Raw genomic sequence first — 19,414 nt, 5'->3', positions numbered from 1 at the left:
GTTTCCAACATTGACTTTGTTGAGCTGAAAAATAAGAAAACTCCACACAGCCTCAGGCTTTCCGATTTTGAACTTCCTCCTGTTTCTGCTTTATTCAAACATCCCGGTTATATAAATGTACCCCCTCTGAGCCAGTTTTAGGAAATTGTCTTTAGAGACAGTTTGAGATTTGAAGAATCTTCATTTTGGGTGGTTTTGTACTCTTTCCTTCCTGAAAAATCAGGAGCTTTTACAATGCATGCAAGTTGGAACTTCACAACACTAATGCCTAAAATCATTAGTCATTTTTAAAAATCTAGCCAGAAACTATAATCCCTCTCCCATTGTTAAATACCAGCTGCTAACCATTTCAGAAATCTTCTAGAGTCCCCAAAATGTCACAGTTTAGTCCTTCTGCTTTCATATTAGCTGTTTCCAATACAGGGCTATAAATTCCTAATTCCCCACTCTACTTTATCCTTGAAGAGGCAGGTGAATGTGGGAAACTGATACTAAAATGCCAAGTTAATTTTTTCATTGTTTCTCTTTTGTACAAGACTGATCTTACAATATGCCTTTGCCTACTAATGATTTTTCTGTCTTTTTTTTTTTTTGTAAGTTACATAAAGATTATTTAATGAAGTAATTACAAGTTTTGGTGAGCAAGTCCCACAGGAAGTCAGCAAAATATCTCAAGCAGAGAAGACAACAGGTTTTCTCTTCTCCCAATACATACTTTTCTCATTAAAATTACTTACACATACATATGCATATGTAAAAGTGGACCAAACGTGTCATTACGTACTGATAGCTGCAGCTCCAGCAATGCAAAGCCACCAAACTAGACAATTATAGACATTTTTGTCTATGTTTGACCGAATGTCACTCAAGACACACAGCAGTTGGAAAGCATTAGCTGACTGCGGCTTGTAGAAGCATTTGAGGAAGTTATACTTCATGTTCTTCTATTAACGAAGAACTAAACTGCAATAATCAGTGAGAATTTCCCAGAGATACAGATTTAGACAAGGCCACATTTGTAAGACATGTACTCTACCCTTCTAGCAGAGTGGAAGAAAATAAAACTCAGGAATGCAAGCTTCACAGGAGCACTTGGCTTTTAAAAATTAAGAGACTGTTTTCACAGAAGAATGAGAAAGACCTGAACTAACTGGTGGGAACACTAATCAATTTGCAAGTAGCATTTCCTTTTGTAAATATTGTTTCTTATGAACCCAAAATGACTGCAAGAGATTAGAGAATTAAAGAAGAAAAAAAATCTCTTTTGCTCTGTCCTACGGTACATCCACAGCACTTACGTATACAAGCCTTTTTATCAACAACAGATCCTATGCTGGTTCTGTGAAAGGGTATGTTACATTAAAAACTGCAGGTACAAGAGACATAAAAGCAAAGCCAAAAATTAATCAGGAGGTAAGGGTGTCCACAGGAAAGGAAAGCCTAAGCCCATTTGATTTTCCTGGTCTCACATCTATATGACATCTCACATACATCTTTAATACAATGAGGGAAACAGTAAAGAATTTATGATCATTTTTGGCTCCAATTTCTTTCTGAGGAATCTTTATTATTAGAAATTTTAATTTATAATAAAATTAACAACATCAATTATATAATGGCTATAGAGTTACCCTAGGTAGCATCTTTTTTAAGAGTAAAAAGAAATACTGGAAATCTAGTAATCATGTAATAGAAATGCAGCAGTCAGGACAATCGGTTATACATGTCTGGAACTCACTGACCAGACTAAACTCATAACTATTGTTCCTTAACATCATGAAAATGAAAAGAAGTTGACAATAAATTCAAAGTAGACACAATCTCAATCTAATTAAACCAGGAGATCCTAAGCATAATGCACTCACACTGATTTAACTGTTTTGTTGATGTTAGGGACCATAGTGCTCTTAGCCTGGAATATATTTTTGAAGGTTTCTGGCAAAATACTTATTTCTGCAGCAAAGACTAAAACCAGCTGAATATTATCGATTCTCATGAAAAAGCATGAACAAGGTTAAAAATCAATGTTGTAAAGGAGTTTTTCTAAGAAATGGACAACTCTTAGGGCTCTGTTGGTTTGGAAATGTGAATATATACAGTTCCACTGAAAATAAGGAAATCCTATGAGAACCAAACAATATAGCAGGGCGAAAGGGCTCCTTGGGAACAGGCCAAGTTTTAAGCAGTTTATTTCCACTGGGTTCAGGAAGGGAGAACTTCATTGATTTTCTATGTAAATGCAGTATTGCATTAAATAATATAGCTGGCTTTAGCATAAGTTTCTATTCCAAACAGAGGGAACCTGGAAAGGCCCCAAATACTAACATGCTGCTTGGGCCAGTGGGTGATGCTAGTGCCAAAATGAGATAAATTTCCAAGGAGGTACATTTCAGGCTGCTATTCCTGATGAATCAAAGCAGAACTAATTGGAGTCCTTATTGCAGCTATGAAAGATGGCTAGAAATAATGATTTAAAAATAAATAAATTAATCCAACTTTAATTTGCCAAAAGAGCAGAGAAAGAAGTACACTTTCGTTGAAACAACTTCTAAACCTGTCTGGATACTGCTACTATAAAGTACTAAATGTAAAGTGACATGAACTAAAGCAAAAAAGTACACTGTTATTCCCAAAAAGACATCCACAGGGGTGTTGCATGAGGATGATTATGCCAGGACTGTTCTGCTGGTAAATTTTTCCATGCAGATGTGCTTGTAGCCTAAGACCTAGATATAACCCACAATAACCTGAGCACATTTTGCTAATGCTGACTGAGCTGTTACGGCTGTATTAAAAGGCTTAACACAGCTGAAGTAAAATCCATGAAGTCTGCAATGCAAATTTATAGAAACAAGAAACAGAGGCAGATAAAGACCAAGTTACCAAGTGTCAGGGGGTTTCCCTTAGTAAAATGAAGCCATCCTGTTTTCTTTTACATGATGCCATCTGCCCTGAATAAGCAAGATGCTGGGGCGGGCCAAGCAAAACAGGAACAGTAAATCTGTAGATTGCTACAGATGTAGTGACTGCTAAATTTCAATTCAATATTGTCTTTAATTTAAAAAGATCAGCAGATGGCTTGCACAACCTGTCAGTTATCAACATACTGTTAAGAGCAACGAAAGCTTGCAGCCATTCCTAGAATGGCTCAGAGGACACTATTAAATATTTATCAATCTTTCCATATCTAAAAAAACTCATGGAATTTGCCCACATTAAAAAAAACACAAACATACAAATACAATTGCAGAGATCTTTCATTTGTGAGTTTTCCCAGTGTCAATTCTGTGCATAAGCACAGAGTTTAGCATTAGGGAATCTGGCTTAAAGTTTGGGTTGCATTGCTGGAAAACCACATCACACACTAGCACTCAGAAAGAGGCGTGCTGGAAAGAAATTAGAATTCCCAGAGGTCCCACAAAACCAGTGCTTAGAAGAATAAGAATTTCAATCATTTCATGTATTTTAGGCCTCTGGAATACTGAAGAGTAAAATCTATCCAAAATTCACGTTACTCTGGCAAATGCAGAAGCACAGCTTCTACTCGTAGGGTACTTAGTTTCCTGTAGGTACTATTACTTGCAGTATTTGAGTTTGCATTAGTAAACAAACAGGCACAAAATTCCTATGAAAGATATTTTAAGTTGTTAATTAATATTCTTGAGACCGGCTGTAGAATGCTTTTATTATGTTTCTATGCTTTTTATTTCCTCCACTGTTCTATGTAGCTGGGTTTTTTTCTGCTTAACAGTTTAACTATTTTGCCCCTTGCTACTTGAATGCAATCTACATTTTTAAAAGCTGTTACTGTCTGCATCCATTGCAACATAGTCCTTGAAAAGCATAAGACTGAGAACTATTAAAACCTTACAAATGCCCGGGGTTGCTTTGTCTTGGTATGACCCTGATAGCGTAAAAACCTGATTTTCCATACACATCTGAACGAGCTGCAGATTCAACTCTCTCACATACAGAAAATAGTGGGAAGCAGTATTCATTTTACAAACATGTTAGAATGGCAGGTGATGCAATAGAAGAAAATGAGGAAAACCAAATAATATTTGTAAGTACTTTAGAAGGCATCTGGTCATACTATGCAGGTATATTACATGACTGGGTAATTACAGTCACATGTAAAAAGCAGTAGCATTAGAGAGTACTAAAGGAAAATAGAATGGACTTTTATTACTTAATGCATTATTTTTCTGGAGTAGAAATGCAATACTTTTGTTTAGGTTTGTGTAGGAGGTACACACGATTACGGGTTATTTCATTAATTTATAAGGAGAAATTTCTAAATGGATTTTGTTTTCTAAGTCTGCATGTCTGAAGTTTAAAACCTGTTCTTTCCTCCCCTCCAATACTGAGAAAAGTAAGTGAAGATAAATATAGATTTAGCAACACCACTCATTCTGTGGCCATCTTAATTTATTAAGGAGATAGGTTTTTTACATTTTTATTGCACCAGAAATAGCTACAAGTAGTTGTATCCTATAATTGAAGTGATATGATCATTACTAGTAGCTTTAGTCACTGAAATGAATGTGGAAAGCCATGCTGAAAAAATAATACAATATTTATTGAAATATGACGGAAACTTATGTAATCAAAATTGGTTGGTTTTATCCAATACAGTCATTTTATTTTGCCTGTTGTCACTTAAAAAAGGACTAGATTCAGATTGATATGTAACTCATTACAAACCTTTTAACACAGTGGTGGATTAACTTCTAATATACATGCAAAATTTGTCAACATATGATATTTAATTGACCCATATTGAAATTCACTTGTTTTTCTCTTTTTGTGTTTTTTTCTTGGTTTACAAGTGTATGTGCCCAGTTGTAAGGACGGCTATTATATATATGATCATTGTCCATTATTGCCTCTTGACTTTCACAAATCCATCAAATTATTTAGACAGCAGCACATGATTTTTATATTAGTGCTCAATGTCCATTTTATTTCTAGTTTGCTTCTGCATGTAGACAATAGTATGTGACAGTCACTCTGCACTACAAATTGGTTTAAAACCTTGATTAAAGCATTTTAAATGGCATTTAAGCAAAAACAGAAATATTCACTTCAAGTTAAATTTCAGTATTAGTCAATGGTTGGAGAGTGAGAAAGGGAGAGAAAAAAGTCAACCAACAGTGACTTTTTCCCAAAAAGAAACTACTCCCACACAAAGACAGCTGGGGTTGGGAGACTAATTTAAAATTAACACATTACTCTCTTTGTGCTAGCATAAGTGTCACTGGCTTTCAGAAACCATTATAATACTAGAACTGGTTGCAAATATGTGTATTGTATCCATGGAATTAGCTTATTTTTGAAGCCATATGAATCTTCAGAAATTACTAGGATGTGAAAGGACATTTGCACATACAGTTTTGACCTCTTGCTCTTTGCCCATTGATGTATCTCAGCTGGTTTGTCTTTTAACATTCCAAAACTTTCAGTAGTTTTCAAAGCTCAACTTTTCTCAAAGAACATGCTGCTTTTTCTTTCTCCTCCCACTCTAAACTCTGTGCAAGCTTGCTAATAGATTTAAAGATACACAGCTCCAAAATGGTCAGGTGGTACCAGACTAAAATTCAAACGCTAATGTTTCATGAGCTGCCAGGAAAGGAAACAGTGTCTGTATCTCAGTGGAAATTTGGGATTTCTTGTAAGCATTTAATCTTGGCTGTCAGCAACATATTGGGTCATTGACTTGTAAAGCCTTGAAACAAAGATATTTCTTTTTAGACATTTTAAATATATATACACTATTATTTCTTTCACTGCAAGAACCACACTTGCTAACTACTGTAATTTAAATTTTAAATATTGGTAGAAACAGTTTTTTTCTAAGAGATTCATGTACGCTTATACATAGCGGAACAGTAATTTCAATGACATCTGGCATAATTTTTATCACCCACTTTTTAATTGCCTTGTTCACAAATAACTTGGGTCACTTCAAGAAAGAGCCGGAAGTAAGACTGTTTCATATCTATTCCTGAACAGTATCTAATGCTATAAAATCAATGCAGAACATACTAAACAGCAGGATTATACAGTCTGAATATTTAGAAGCTTTGAGAACTTCAGATGTAGATATGGACTTCATTGGCTAACATCAAGTGTAAAAGAGAAAGACTATTTACATTTTTGAAGATTCACAGTGCTGAGAGAGAAGGGAATGAGCTACACACCGGGTGCCCCAGGACCCTGAATAAGTACTCAGATCCAGCATGAAATCCAAATAAATAAATGTTTGTGTATAAAGACCAAGCAGCAATACAAAAGTAGAAAAAAACCCCAAATACTATATCATTTATGAACCAATATTCTGCAGAGACATATATATGCACACAAACACCAGAAGCTGTTTAGCCTAATATGAGTCCTGTATCCAAAGCAAGATCTCCTTTTCCCTACTGAAATGCAACTAATAGTTTAACATGTACTAGATAGATATACATCACTTGACAAATAGATCATTATACCGTTAAATCTCCATATAAGAACAACGGAGATGAGAAACTTTCAAAGCACCTTTTCCTTTGCTTCTTTCTAACTGGCATTATCTGTTCAGCTCATGATAGCTGAAGTCAAAGGAAATCAAACCTCTCAAATTAAGTTACTCTTTACTGTTATAGCTGTCCTGACAACAATCTATCATCCAGAAGCACTGTTGGCATCAGACACGTTGCACTGACAGAAGACATTGTTTATTGCATTGGATCAGAAAAGATTTTAATTAAACCGTTTAAGCACACTAACAAATCTAATGGCATCCCCCATCAGGGGATGTTGAGGTGTGGGGGAGGGAGTGTTATATTTACAGGCTGTCCTTCAAGTTTCCAAATTGGGAAACATAAAGCAGATGTTTAAAACAAATATCCTTAACCTCTTTGTAGCCAAGTACTTTACCAAGAAAATTTCTAAAGCTCTTTGCGTCACTGGTAAGCATTGATTAATACTGTACTAGTCTTTGGCTTTGCCCCTTCAAGAGGTGGCTATCACAATTTGGGGCTGGCCTGGCCATAAACCACTAAGCAGCACTCTGCACAAGGTCACAGAGCAGGAGAGAGGTTGCCACTCCATGCTATATGTGTCTTCCACCCCATCTTAGAAGTACTCATCCACACTCACCATGCTGTGACCCAACACAGATGAGGTTCATGCTTTGAATGAAGACATCTACTGACATAAACAACTATGCATGTCTTTCTCCAGTGGCAGAAATAGCTTCTTCTGTTTGAGCCACTGCCACATGTTGCATGCAGTACTGGCAGCTGGTCTCTTCAACACAAAACAGTCATGAAGGCTGAGTTCTTACCACAACTTAGATCTAGCGTGTATGCTTTACAGTAAGTGATCTTCATTGTATGGAATCTTAATAATACTGCTACTTACCTAAATTACCACAACTGTATATTGTGTTCCTTCTCCAACTTGCCAGCACCTTAAAGTCTATCTTTTCACAAAGTTATTTCAGTCATTGATATGCAGCAGTTGTGATCTTGCTGATGGACTCAGTGATTACCCTCTATTAGTGATGTTGTTGACTATGGCTGAGGTAACATGATTCAAGCAAATCAACTGCTCATTTTCAAGACACCTACAGATACGCATGCCCAACATTTTTGTGACTGTATGAATTAAAGAGTATCTATACCAGATAGCTATAACCATTGTGATCATTAAAATTAAGCTAAACAGTGGAACTAAAGCACTACCTCAAGACTATAAACCAGTATCAAAGAAGGTACAGCAAATCTATCCCACTATCCAGCGGGTACTTTCAAAGTTAAGTAGCTTAGCAGATTTCTGGGTGACCATATAAAATTGTTACTGCAATGTAAACGTGCAAGGAGCTTATGACGTTGTTTATTTCCAAACAGAAGGTGGCCAACCATCTCAGCATTTGGAGCTGCCAGGCATGTACAAAGTCACATTTGCTTTCTGATTCAGGAAGGGCATCTATACCTATCATTAAGATTAGCTACTTCTAGTTCCCTTCATGAAATTTAATGTGCTTACAATTATGCATATGATCTTAGTTAATTTTTCAAGAATACTCTCACATAGGATTTGCTTTTAAAGACTGCTGTTCCAGTTTTAAGACTGTTGACTGCTTTTGCCACAGTATTTGTTCTGAGAGGCAAGGCAATTCTCATACCTCTTCTGTATAGCCTTTTAAGGCTCAGCTATTTCCCAGCAATTCTTGTTATAATTATTGGGTTTGTCCAGATGTAGGAAAGTGGAAGGCAGCTGCTTCTGCAGGCAGTGTCAGCAGGGAGCACGTCTGCACAGTTCCCAGGCCCTTGGCCAGCAGGGGAGAGCTGAAGACCTGAAGTCCCCCACTTTCTGGGATTCTCCAAGACTGATTCCATTAACAGCCTGAGACACCTGCTGAGTGTCTCTATTCAATTATTTGTCCTATATAGCAGCATTTAAGTAGGATTATGACTTAACGTTCCCTAAGTAACAAGGGTCCTTGCCAGTCTCACCTACCAATGACCTGAGAATTGATTCCTGCTGTGCTACTTCCTGTTGTCATTTTCCCCCTCCCTCATGAGAGCAGGATGGAAACTCTTAATAGCCAGAAAATAGAGTGAACTTTTGTTTTTCAATGCAGTCCACAGACCGTCTTCCACCGACACAGCCTCTGCCATCATTCCAAGACAGTACTCTTCCTTCTAAGTCAATATTCAAATACTGAAAATGCCACCACCACAACCATTTTAGCTCTTGCCCCCCTCAGTTTCCTCGGTAAGCAAATTAGATTAACCAAAGGGACAGTTTCATACCTGGTTAAAGGGGCAATGCTCCCCCTTCCACCTTTGCCACATGTTCCCATTACACACACACACTTTTGCTAGCACTAGCTCTCTCTTGGCCACGAAGGTGGTGCATCAAGGTTTTATCCAGATAGTATGGCATCAAGGTTTTATCCAGATGGTATGGCTATTTTTCAGCGAGATCACTTCCCTAATCCAGCTCGCTGCGCAACTGCTGGTAACAGCATGGAGGAGGCAAGAAGCAGCGCAGTGAATACACCTCTCCAGGAGGTTTAAAGCAGCTGTGAAGAACACATCTTCAGTGAGAGATTTCACACAAACTCAGACAACTGGAGAGGCTGCTGCCAGGGACAGGGGTGCGACTCCTCACCAACAATTTTCTCCACACACACCCCCTGCCCCACCCAGAAGCTTCCCTCAGTTCAAGAGAATTCCCTTGTTTCATTTGCAGCTGGTTCAACGCACAAAAGGGTCAGAGAAGCACCAGAGTCAGCACAGGGATGGGAAAGATTCCTCCATGACAGTAGTCGAGGGAGAAGGGAGGGAGCAGGACTGGCCCTTTGGCAGCCACAGGGCACTGGGACATTGAGGTGCCTCGTACAGCTTCCCCCCAGCCCTGCCTGGTGGCACCTAGCTGGTATGGGGGAGCGAGCACCAGAAGGTGTTTTATCAAACACCCCTGCAGAAATGGGATATAAGGTAATTAAAATAAAACTTGCTCAGGTTATCTAGGGGCAAGACACTCTGTCAGAGGTAGGGGCGATCCTGGAAGAGCCCCTGTACTCACCTCAGCAAGAGCCTGGTAGACTGACCATGGTGGAGAGTTCTGCTCACTTTCAGGAAATACCAGGCAGCAAAAACAGGTTGGTTAAGTAGGAAAAGATGAGCTAGAAAGAAACTGCACATAACCACACGGCCAAGGGAAAGTAATTTTTTTTCACAACAGTACTGTTCTAATACACTAGACGCAGAAGGGCGCCACTTGGCTCAAGTCACCTGCACACGGTTATTGGAAGGGGACTCAGGTAGCTGGAAGCAGCAGCTGGCCTCAGACATGGTTCAGCCCTGTTGAAGGGCAAGATTGTTAAAAGAAACTGACTGTAAATCCTGTCAGATGTCACTATTAAAGTGCATCCACAATTGGTCAGCCACCTACTGCATTCCCACCTTGGGCTGAGTCCTGGGCAAAGGTCAATTCCTAAAGCACCAGTTCTGCTTCCAGCAGAGCCCCATGCTGAGGACACTTCTGCAGCATGTCCTGTTTCTTGGAGATCTCAGGTCACTGGTATTTTGACTACAGACCAGAAGTGCTTTCCAGGCCATTAATTCTTAGAGCTGGCCAAAAATGGAATTTCTGACACTTCAGTATTTCCCTTTGTTCTGAATCAGAATGAATAGTTGCAAATTTCCCATAAAAGTAAAAATAAAATGCTTTGGAACCACTATAAGCAGTAGCACGGACATGCCTCATCTGGGCCTTTTACCTTATATTAAAAACATCAAAACAAATTGATTCTACTTTGTCAAAATTTTTTATACATTCTTAATCATTGATGAAGTTAAAGAAGTCCTGCAAAACAATCTGTTTTAATCGATGCATCATTTTTAGAGATAAATGGCTAGAAGGCTTTCAGCTGGCTCTTCTGAATTATCTTTTTCAAAAAGAACAGATGTCGTAATCTAGCAGCCCACATCAGCAGCAGGCTCTGCTGGTTTTTGCTGAGGCTAAATTTCTAGTGGTCATAGTTGTTATTTCTGTATGTGGCAACTTGCTTCCTTTTTCAAACACTAAAACCCATTTTAATTTGCTTAAGCATATAGCAGTGCATGACTATAAATATATGGGAAGTGGTTTTATTTTCTGTGTTCCAGTAAGTGTCCTTTCAGTAAGGACATGCAAATACAGAGCTCAGCTCACAGAGCATCACACTGTCAGTGGGGAAGACAGTATAATTTTTGAAAGAACCTTGGAAACCTCTCATTTCTCCATCAGATCAGCCCGAGACTAATGGGGACACCCATGTTCCAGAGAAAATAACATGAACTTTCCTATTTCATACACTAAAAAGGCAGATTTATGTTGCAGATCAAGCTTTACTGTCTTAGACCAAGGCTACTTCTGCAGCCAGCTTTCAGGGGGGAGACCATTCATTCAGCATGTGAGGCTGAATATGACAGTTTCAAAGAAGTCTTGGATACCCGAGTGTGAACTAGTAGCTCTTGGGGTATAGAATGGGCTGGAAACCCTAGGTCATAAACAAATAAATCATAGGCAAATCCACTCATAGCATACAAGAGAACAAAGAATCAACTAGTTCAATCTTTTGTTGGAGCTCTTTCAAAGTAAAAATGGTTAACCTTAAATGTCTGCACTTCAGGTACTATTGCAGAAGGCAGTTCCCTCAAAATAATGTAAAGCACAGGGATTCACTGAGCTACTATTGCAGGAAAATATCTTTCTCTCAGAGAGGAAAAAAAAAAAAACAAGTTTTAACATCTCGACAGTCAAATGAATGTGGCAGTACAGGCTCCTCAGCCTTGGAGTTCTAGCAAAACCATACAGTAGTTCAATGCATATTAAACCTACATCAAATCATTCCTAGAAAAGCTTGGTTTTCGCTTAAAATTATAAAGCAGCAATACTACAAACATCTCCATCAACAGTGCTAAAGTAATACTGATCACCCTGTTCCATCCAGCACAATAGACATGTAGACTTCAAACCCCCGTAACTTGTTGAGCACAGCTTTTAGTAACATAACCTTAGATGATCATCTTTGTTCATCTAAAACCATGCCTGAGGACACTTCCCAATGGCTGACAAATCCACAGGGGACCAAGAAACCCATCCCCAACAGTACTATTTAAACCAAGCATTTCCTGAATATATTCTCTTGATACTATGCTGCTACCAACACAACTTCATTCCTACTATGTGAAGTTTTATATAAGCCAAATGCAGAGATGGCTGCTGTGAAATCTTGGCATTTATCATGTATAGCAACAATACTGGTGCTACTAGCATGACCTCTCCTTATGCTTTCACTACGTTGGAAAAGCATCAGTGTCCACGCAGTAAGGAGAAGCCCCAGTGAGTGCAGGCAAAGCCAGCGTGACTCTGCACATAGCGATTGGCTTCGTGTTTGCAACCTCTCCCACACTCAACCCTGAAAGGTCAGAAGTATATTAAAAACTGTTAAGCACCTGAGCTGGATTACCAGCTCAGGATAGATAAGACGGCATTGCCCAGCTCTGGCTGGCACAGCTGTTAACAACTAATCTTGTCCTTACAGAGCAGCTCTACAACAAACAGGATTGCTGCTCATGTCTGCTTTCACATTAGAGCAGTAGGCTCACCTAGCTGAAATGACAGCAGCTGTTTCTTATACCGCTTCTATGACTGTGACTTTAGTTTCATTGCAGAATATCAACATTTGTGTTCAACAAATATGATTCACCGTGTTTTGAAAGTAACAGAGATGGAATAACAGAGGCAGCATAGCATGATTCACCTCAGCCTTGAAACTGCATGGAGCTGTTTCACTAGAATTATGCTACCAACACTTTTTACTTCTGAGATATTTGCAACAGTTATTATTAACTGAGATGACTGAAAAATAAACATTTACAACCTAAAATTAACTGAAATATTTTGACAATTCTTGCCAAACTGTCAACCCTGAAAAATTAAACTATGAATTTTTTTATATTTTTATTTTCTTATTTTTGCCCACTTCTAATTACACTTTTACTGAAGCACATTTCCTTTCCTTCTTCCTTCTGATTTGTCTCTGCCTTCACTCAGCCTTCTGTTACTGATCTCTTCCATTTTATTATCTGGAAGACAGAAAAATTTAAAAGAACCATTCAAATCTATGTTAATTTTAAATTGCATCATTTGACTGCAGATATGGCACCCCTAAGCCATGCTCCATACTTTAAAATATTTTTTTAAATAATTAATATTTCACTTTTGCTCTTTTTTCCCCTCTTTATTAGTATTTATCCATTACGTATACAATAGCACCGGAGGCAAAGCTAAATTAAAGCCTCATTGGGGTAGGTATCGCACCGAGTTTTAGCAAGGGGTTTTTCTTCAAAGACACTAAAACCTGAATAAGCTAGACAAAATGTGGAAGAAAATAGGAAAGAAAAATATTTTTAAATGCTATTTGAATAAAATTATGAATGAGAAACAAGGATATCAGCTATGACTCAGGAAAACACTTAAGCACAGACCCCAGCAAGTGAACACATTCCCTTGACTTCAGTGAGAATGATTTAAGCATGTGCCTATGTGATTCAGACCCCACATGTCTTGCCTGAATTCATGTGAGCTCTGAGTCTTGGCCACGAAGCCCTGCTGCCCCTCCCAGAGAGGCTTACACTCGTGAGTAAAGCCACACCTGAGAACAGCATCACAGCTCCGAAGCCTGACTTCTCCTGTTTATTTTTAACAGGTCTAAAATTGGTAGCTGCCCAACAATTTCCTCAGTGACCCTGCTGAGATTCTTTAACCCTTATCCTCAGCATTTTGGATGGGAATATTTTAATCCTAACGCCCCTTCCAACCTTCTCCTCACTAATGAAATTCATCATCAGGATGACATTTCTGTAGTAGGAGTCCATGCATTCATAAAGATGAATGTACACCACCACCTTGCTTCACGTAAGTGAGATATTACTAAATGGAGCAAGATTTAATTTGAAAGGCTCCCCAACACAAAGAAACAGGATTTCAATTAGGCTAAAGTCCCGAGAATTGCAATTTTAGTATGCAATATCTTTACAACCTGTTAATCTGCTATGCACGCTCCACACACAAAGTACTCTTGCTACCACTAGATGTCAGTTTTATACACTTTAAAATAGATAAAGAAATATGTTTCTATTGTGAAGTGAGAATTACTATTTTAAGGTATTTATTACGCCATTCTTTCTGGACTGACCTTTAATTTTAAGGATTCCACATTTTATTTACCTTCTCTTCTGCTCCCCCCCCCCCCCCCCCCCATGGGACACGGTTCTCCTTTATCTAAGAAAAAAAGGCCTAAAAATTTTCCACTATGTATTTATTCCATTATTTACTCAGTCTGAGACACTCTGACAGATTTTGCCAGATAGCACTGGCAAAAGTCTACAGCTCAGGTTGTACTTCTAGAGGACAGCACTGAGTTCTTAATTTTTATTCCATAATGATATTTTTATATTCCATTATGACATTTTCACTAAGAAATGCCATAGCGTCTCTGACCAATCACATATAGTCTACTATGCCAGTTAATAGGAAATATCGTTAACATGGCTTATTACAATTCTATGATTGTTCATATTTTTACTCATATTGACTACCTGAATGTAGATAATTTTTATTTACACTCCAAATTTGTGTCTCTCAAAAGTGAGAAAAGTAGCTGTAGATTCCTCCTAATAATGGCTTCTGGCAGGTCTTTTTGTCAACACCAAACATATTCCATAAACATAAATAAGTCTTAACATAAAGAATGTTGATCATACTGAATACAGAGCTTTTATAATATATTATGCATTTACTTTGCCATAACAACACAAAATTGCTTTACAATAAATAAATCTGGGTCTTTACTCACCCCCAAAAAAATTGAAGAAGATTAGGAGGAAGTAAAACTCATCATATACAAATATATATATCTTTATATATACACACAAAAAGAAAGCAACAAACTCATTTCACAGCAAACCTCTCCAAACTGGTCCATGCTTTGACCTGGCAATGTTACAGAATGTAACTCAGCATTATTGTAAGGTAATGACAAGACTGTCACCTTACATGCAGCTTTACTGCCCAGATAGTGACAGCTTACCTAGCAACACAGTATATTTGTTTATTATAAAGTCAAAGGAATCCCCCCATCCTCATTCACATCAAAATTCAACTTTTTCAGACTCCTACTGATCCTTCAGGGCTCTCCTGGGTTGTTCAAGGTATTATTTGCACCTGCAGCCATAACCATCTTAGACAGGTGCTCACCTACAGGTGGGGGTTAAAAGTAAGGAAGGGGAAAGAGATGTGCTTCTATGAACTTCAAAATATAGTTGAAAAGACTGTATCATACAATCAACTGTATCAACAACCTTCTTCAAAGACATCTAAAAAAATTTTTTGAGGCAATAACTCTATTACGTTATCCCTTAGCACAACCTCAGCCAGGAAGCGTGAAAGCATGACAAAAAAATTCCAAAGCAAACCTGGAGGCCAAAACACATCAGGTCCCATGACATCTGACAGCCATGTTTGTGACTTAGAAGCCTTCCTTAGAGAAGTGCTAAACCTGGGGCAGGTGAAGGTGCCATATGTGCTACACACTACGTTACCGTGTTTTATACCACGTAAAAGCCCCATTCCCTTTACCTTCCTACCACACTGACTCAGTTTCCTCAAACCAGGACTCCATCTGCATGCTGACTACCCTTTATCCACCTACCAGTCATCCTCTGCATGTCCCCAGGTCTGCAAAATACCCCAAGTCCCACCCTGTCGAGGCACATAAGCCGCACACACACGCTGGCCATTTGCGAAGCACACACACAGAACCACAGCACCTCAGACGTGCTAGTTCACCGTGCGTGCGCTGCACGGTCCGCACGCATGAGCCAGTCTAAACTTTTCCAGACAAAAAGGCATAAGACTTACTTACAGGTCTGCAGCTCCAGATTGTACAGAAATTCAGCTTCTCTTTGCTTCTGATGCAAGGCTTACCCTTCCTCAGCACCCATGCTGGCAAGAAGCTACAGCAGGATAGGCTCAGATCCAAGACATGCCTCTGCAAGTAAAGGAGTGAGAGACACACCTCAAACATTTGCACCACTACAGCATTTCTCCCCTTCCATGATGCTATCTGCAGAACAAAGCTGGCTGGCTTGATTTGCAAGCTAAGAGTTTTGGTTACTCTGAGCTATTAAGCGAGCTACTGAGAAAGTTGATGACAGGTGAATGAAGCAGCCAGTAGAAAAGAAGAAATCAATAGCGGGTTTGAAGAGAACATAATTTTTATATGCTTTCTAAATTGCATTCTAACATGAAACTGTAAATACAAAAAACTCAAACACTCCAATCTGTCCCTTTAGTTCCTCATTGTATATTTGGCAACTCGTATCCCTCTGGGAAAGAAACTACTTCAACAACTTCTTTATCACACATATTCATTTGCAATATATACCATTCTTGTCAATATAAATCACTAACAACATCTATCATAAGCAACAACAGGAGCAATGGATGGTTCAAACCTGGAAGAATTAGTCATCTTCATACAGAATCTACCATATAATTTCAAAAATGTTGAGTTTGCATGATATTTTTGTACTCTTTCCTAAAACCAGAATTTTGTTGCTAAAATGCAGTAGCAGCTCTTAGTTGCAATCAATGCTGCAATTTACTGACAAAAACCAAGCAAATAACCAACCCCAAGCATACAAAATAAGAAAAGATAGCTTTCACTGGACCCAAAGATGCCAATGCCATGAAACTTAAGGGAGGCTTATAGCTTAATCCCCTTATTGAAGACTATCTCGGGGCGGGGGGGAGTTAAAACCCTCTATACAAAATATTCACCAGTATAGAAAGTGCTTAGATCCATAGCTTCCTCCTCGACAAAGCTCAATGGCTAGTTAAAAAAAGCGCTCGATCTGACCACACACACACCACTTGCCTATGTGGAATAGAGCTCCTTACAGCAGGGTGCTGCTTAAGGAGCACATTCCAGCAAACATCAGCTTAGAAGAGCAATGAGAATTACACAAGCTCTTTGGCTGCAATTATACCTCAGCAATCTCAATATACTCAAGAAAAGGTTTAAATAGTCTATTTTGCAAAGAGAAAGGAGCAAACAAAAATCAAAGCCTTACCACAAAAAGCATAGCTGCTTCCTCCTCTTATTTAGAAGGTGCAATAATAGGGGAGGAAATAGCCCTAATATTGCTGGTCATTGATCTGCAGAGGCAATTTGGTGAGTCATCATTACAGCTGACGAAGTCTGAACAGCCCAGATGGGCCTGTATGTCAATCAGACAGCTCAATATAGTTTTAAATTTCCTCAGGAATTTGGTGGTTTCTAGATCTGCTAGATCATCTGCTATTTACCATACGCACTACATGTAGATATGCAGCTGCTTTTTGTTACAGTATAATTACAGGCTAAGTATTAAATGTAGGGGGTTCTCCAGTGTCTGAAATGGCATATTTTCACAACAAATATATCAAAGAACTTAAAGAAATGCAGAGATTCACTTGACTTTAAATACAGACTGAGAAAATATGTTTTCTCTGAGATCTTGCATGTTCTCCACTTGATCTCCTTGTCTCATACACTTGTTATTAGTGTCTCATTTTGTATGCCTGATACAAACTCATCAATCATGCTGATGACATGATGAGAGAAAAGGCAAAACAGTTTGGAATGGGATTGATGGCTGGGGGGTTATTCAGAAAACCAGGTAGAGCAGGGCAGACATCAATCATATTATAATGAACTCAGTATCACTGAAGCCACTGGAAAGTATCCATTTCACCATTTCAGAGATTTCATATCCATTATAGGTGTGCCTAGGAGGTCTCAGGAAACAAGCAAATTAATTTCTTCTTCCTGACACAAAAATAGAAGGAGGGTTAGAATTGCATCTATTAAATGGACATGTTTTCAGCCTGACCTATTCCCTGTCGAAATCTATGCTGAGAAAGGGCATTTTAGCATTAGCAGGTTTCTGGTCTGAAACCGTGCAATCACACACTTGCTCTGGGTACAATCCAGAGATTTTACTGAAAATTTTGCACTAAAAGAAAATCCATAGATAAAATGGTTTCATTTAGACTAGCTTAAAACTCTGACTTAAGAAGTTTGGCTGCAAGCGGTGCACTAGCTCAAACATTAGAAGTATTTCTGCGGCTTTAGTGTGGTGCATGGACTCTTTGGCACCTTGAGATAAAAGGTATATAGAGCTACACAAACTATTGAAATTATTTGGCTAAACTGTTTCCAGTACCCAAATTAGCTTGTGCAGCACTAGAATGGGCACTGTATGTGCCAAGGTGGCACACTAAAAATTCTATTTCTTTTTCATCCCCAGTTTTTCATGGGTTGAGGAGTCAGGCAGAAGTCTAGCACAAGAACAGACAAAACTGGGAGTTAATAGTCTCCCAACCATTATTAAATTAATCTTCCATGCAGCCATTGTTATACTAATCTGCTGATTTAAAAAAAAAAAAAAAAACAACAAATAGATTCTGTGGTGGAGCTGGAAAGAGACCATATAAAATGGCTTGCTTATCGCTTTTTGAATGATTCATTAACCAGCATAATTTAATCTGCCACATGCCCGGTTAAATTCCAGTTTAACCATGTAGTGTGTGCTACCAGCTTTCCAGAGTTGTTACAACAGGCCAGTAATAAAAAGTTAAGCATTAACCAAGATGAGACAACCATGTAGCTACAAAACTAAAAATTATTTTTTAGGTCTTTGCTTAGTTCACGTAATGGATGGGTCTTGATTAAATTGATCTTTATTTAAAATACAAAACCTGTTTTCTCTCTTTTCAGAATGTATCAGACTATGAGCTGAGCCGATTCAAAATAATGCACCAGCCGTAAGTTTCTCATTACTTTCTGCTTCCCCGTTAAATGACTAATACTCTGTTGTACTCTGACAGCTCCTCTGTTAATAAATAAGGAAAAATGAGAATTGAAACGTCCTGCTCATGTGAAGGGCATTAGTTGATGGGGGTGGAACTTCCTCGGGATTAGGACCCTGGAAGGTTTAGAAGAACTGTGGTTCAGATCAGCTGACAAGAAAGTCTCTTCTGCACCAGCTGCTGGGTGATAGTCATCCTCAGAACAGACAGGGGCAACCTTAATATTAGGAAAAGTACAAGTTCAACTTCTTCCAGAATATAGAAGCTCTTTACTTGTATAGAGTATGAGGCTAAATTTTCAGAATTGGTTCATCTGCTACTTAGGGATCAATTTAAGTGATCAGATTAACGAAGTGCTATGTTGAAAGCAATTCTAATAGAAGTTACATAGAATACTGAATAAGTTAGGAAATGCCTTCATGTAATTTGTGACAAATCAAGTTAATTTAGAAGGATATCCTTAATGTTCAAGTATATTATTTCTCTTGTATTACTGCACAAAAATAATATCAGGGAGTTTTCTATATGACCCAATGAAACCAAGAAGAGTTCAGTTTAAAATGGAGTGAGTTGCTCTACTTCACCTTATGGTTGTTATTATTGCATGTAGCTTTTTTTTTTTTCCCCTAGCTGGGAAAACATTATATCCATTTATAAAACCAGAATTGTTTTTCAAATTCCACTCTGTTGGTAAGAAACTGGAGGAACTTGGAGGCATTTTTACCCATGAAAATCCTATTCCTATTGGTAAGAATTTGATGAGAGCATAAGTTAATGTTCTTCTGGGTTTGTTTTAATAATTAACTAGATGAATAAGGAAAATATCAAAGGACTTTCTTGCAAAGTAATTAAGTCTAACGGGACACCACTTTGAGAGAAAATGTAGAGAGCATGAATATAAAGTTAACCAAGGGTGTGACCTCTGTTTCTGTGATATACATTAATCTGACCT

General features: G+C 38.3%; 1 protein-coding gene across 1 annotated transcript in view; it reads left to right on the top strand.

Annotated features, from left to right (window-relative positions):
- The window catches only part of BLNK (B cell linker), a 99,699-nt gene that overhangs the window by 9,728 nt on the left and 70,557 nt on the right, over positions 1–19,414 (top strand). Inside the window, exon 3 of the mRNA XM_059821284.1 lies at positions 18,371–18,417. Within this exon, the coding sequence (XP_059677267.1) occupies positions 18,371–18,417 (47 nt within the window). The remainder of the gene's footprint in view (positions 1–18,370; positions 18,418–19,414) is intronic.

The sequence above is a fragment of the Gavia stellata genome, chromosome 9 (genome assembly GCF_030936135.1).
Source record: "Gavia stellata isolate bGavSte3 chromosome 9, bGavSte3.hap2, whole genome shotgun sequence".
NCBI lineage: Eukaryota > Metazoa > Chordata > Aves > Gaviiformes > Gaviidae > Gavia > Gavia stellata.
Note: the sequence above shows the minus strand (reverse complement) of the source record. Positions and strands in the feature narration are given on the sequence as shown.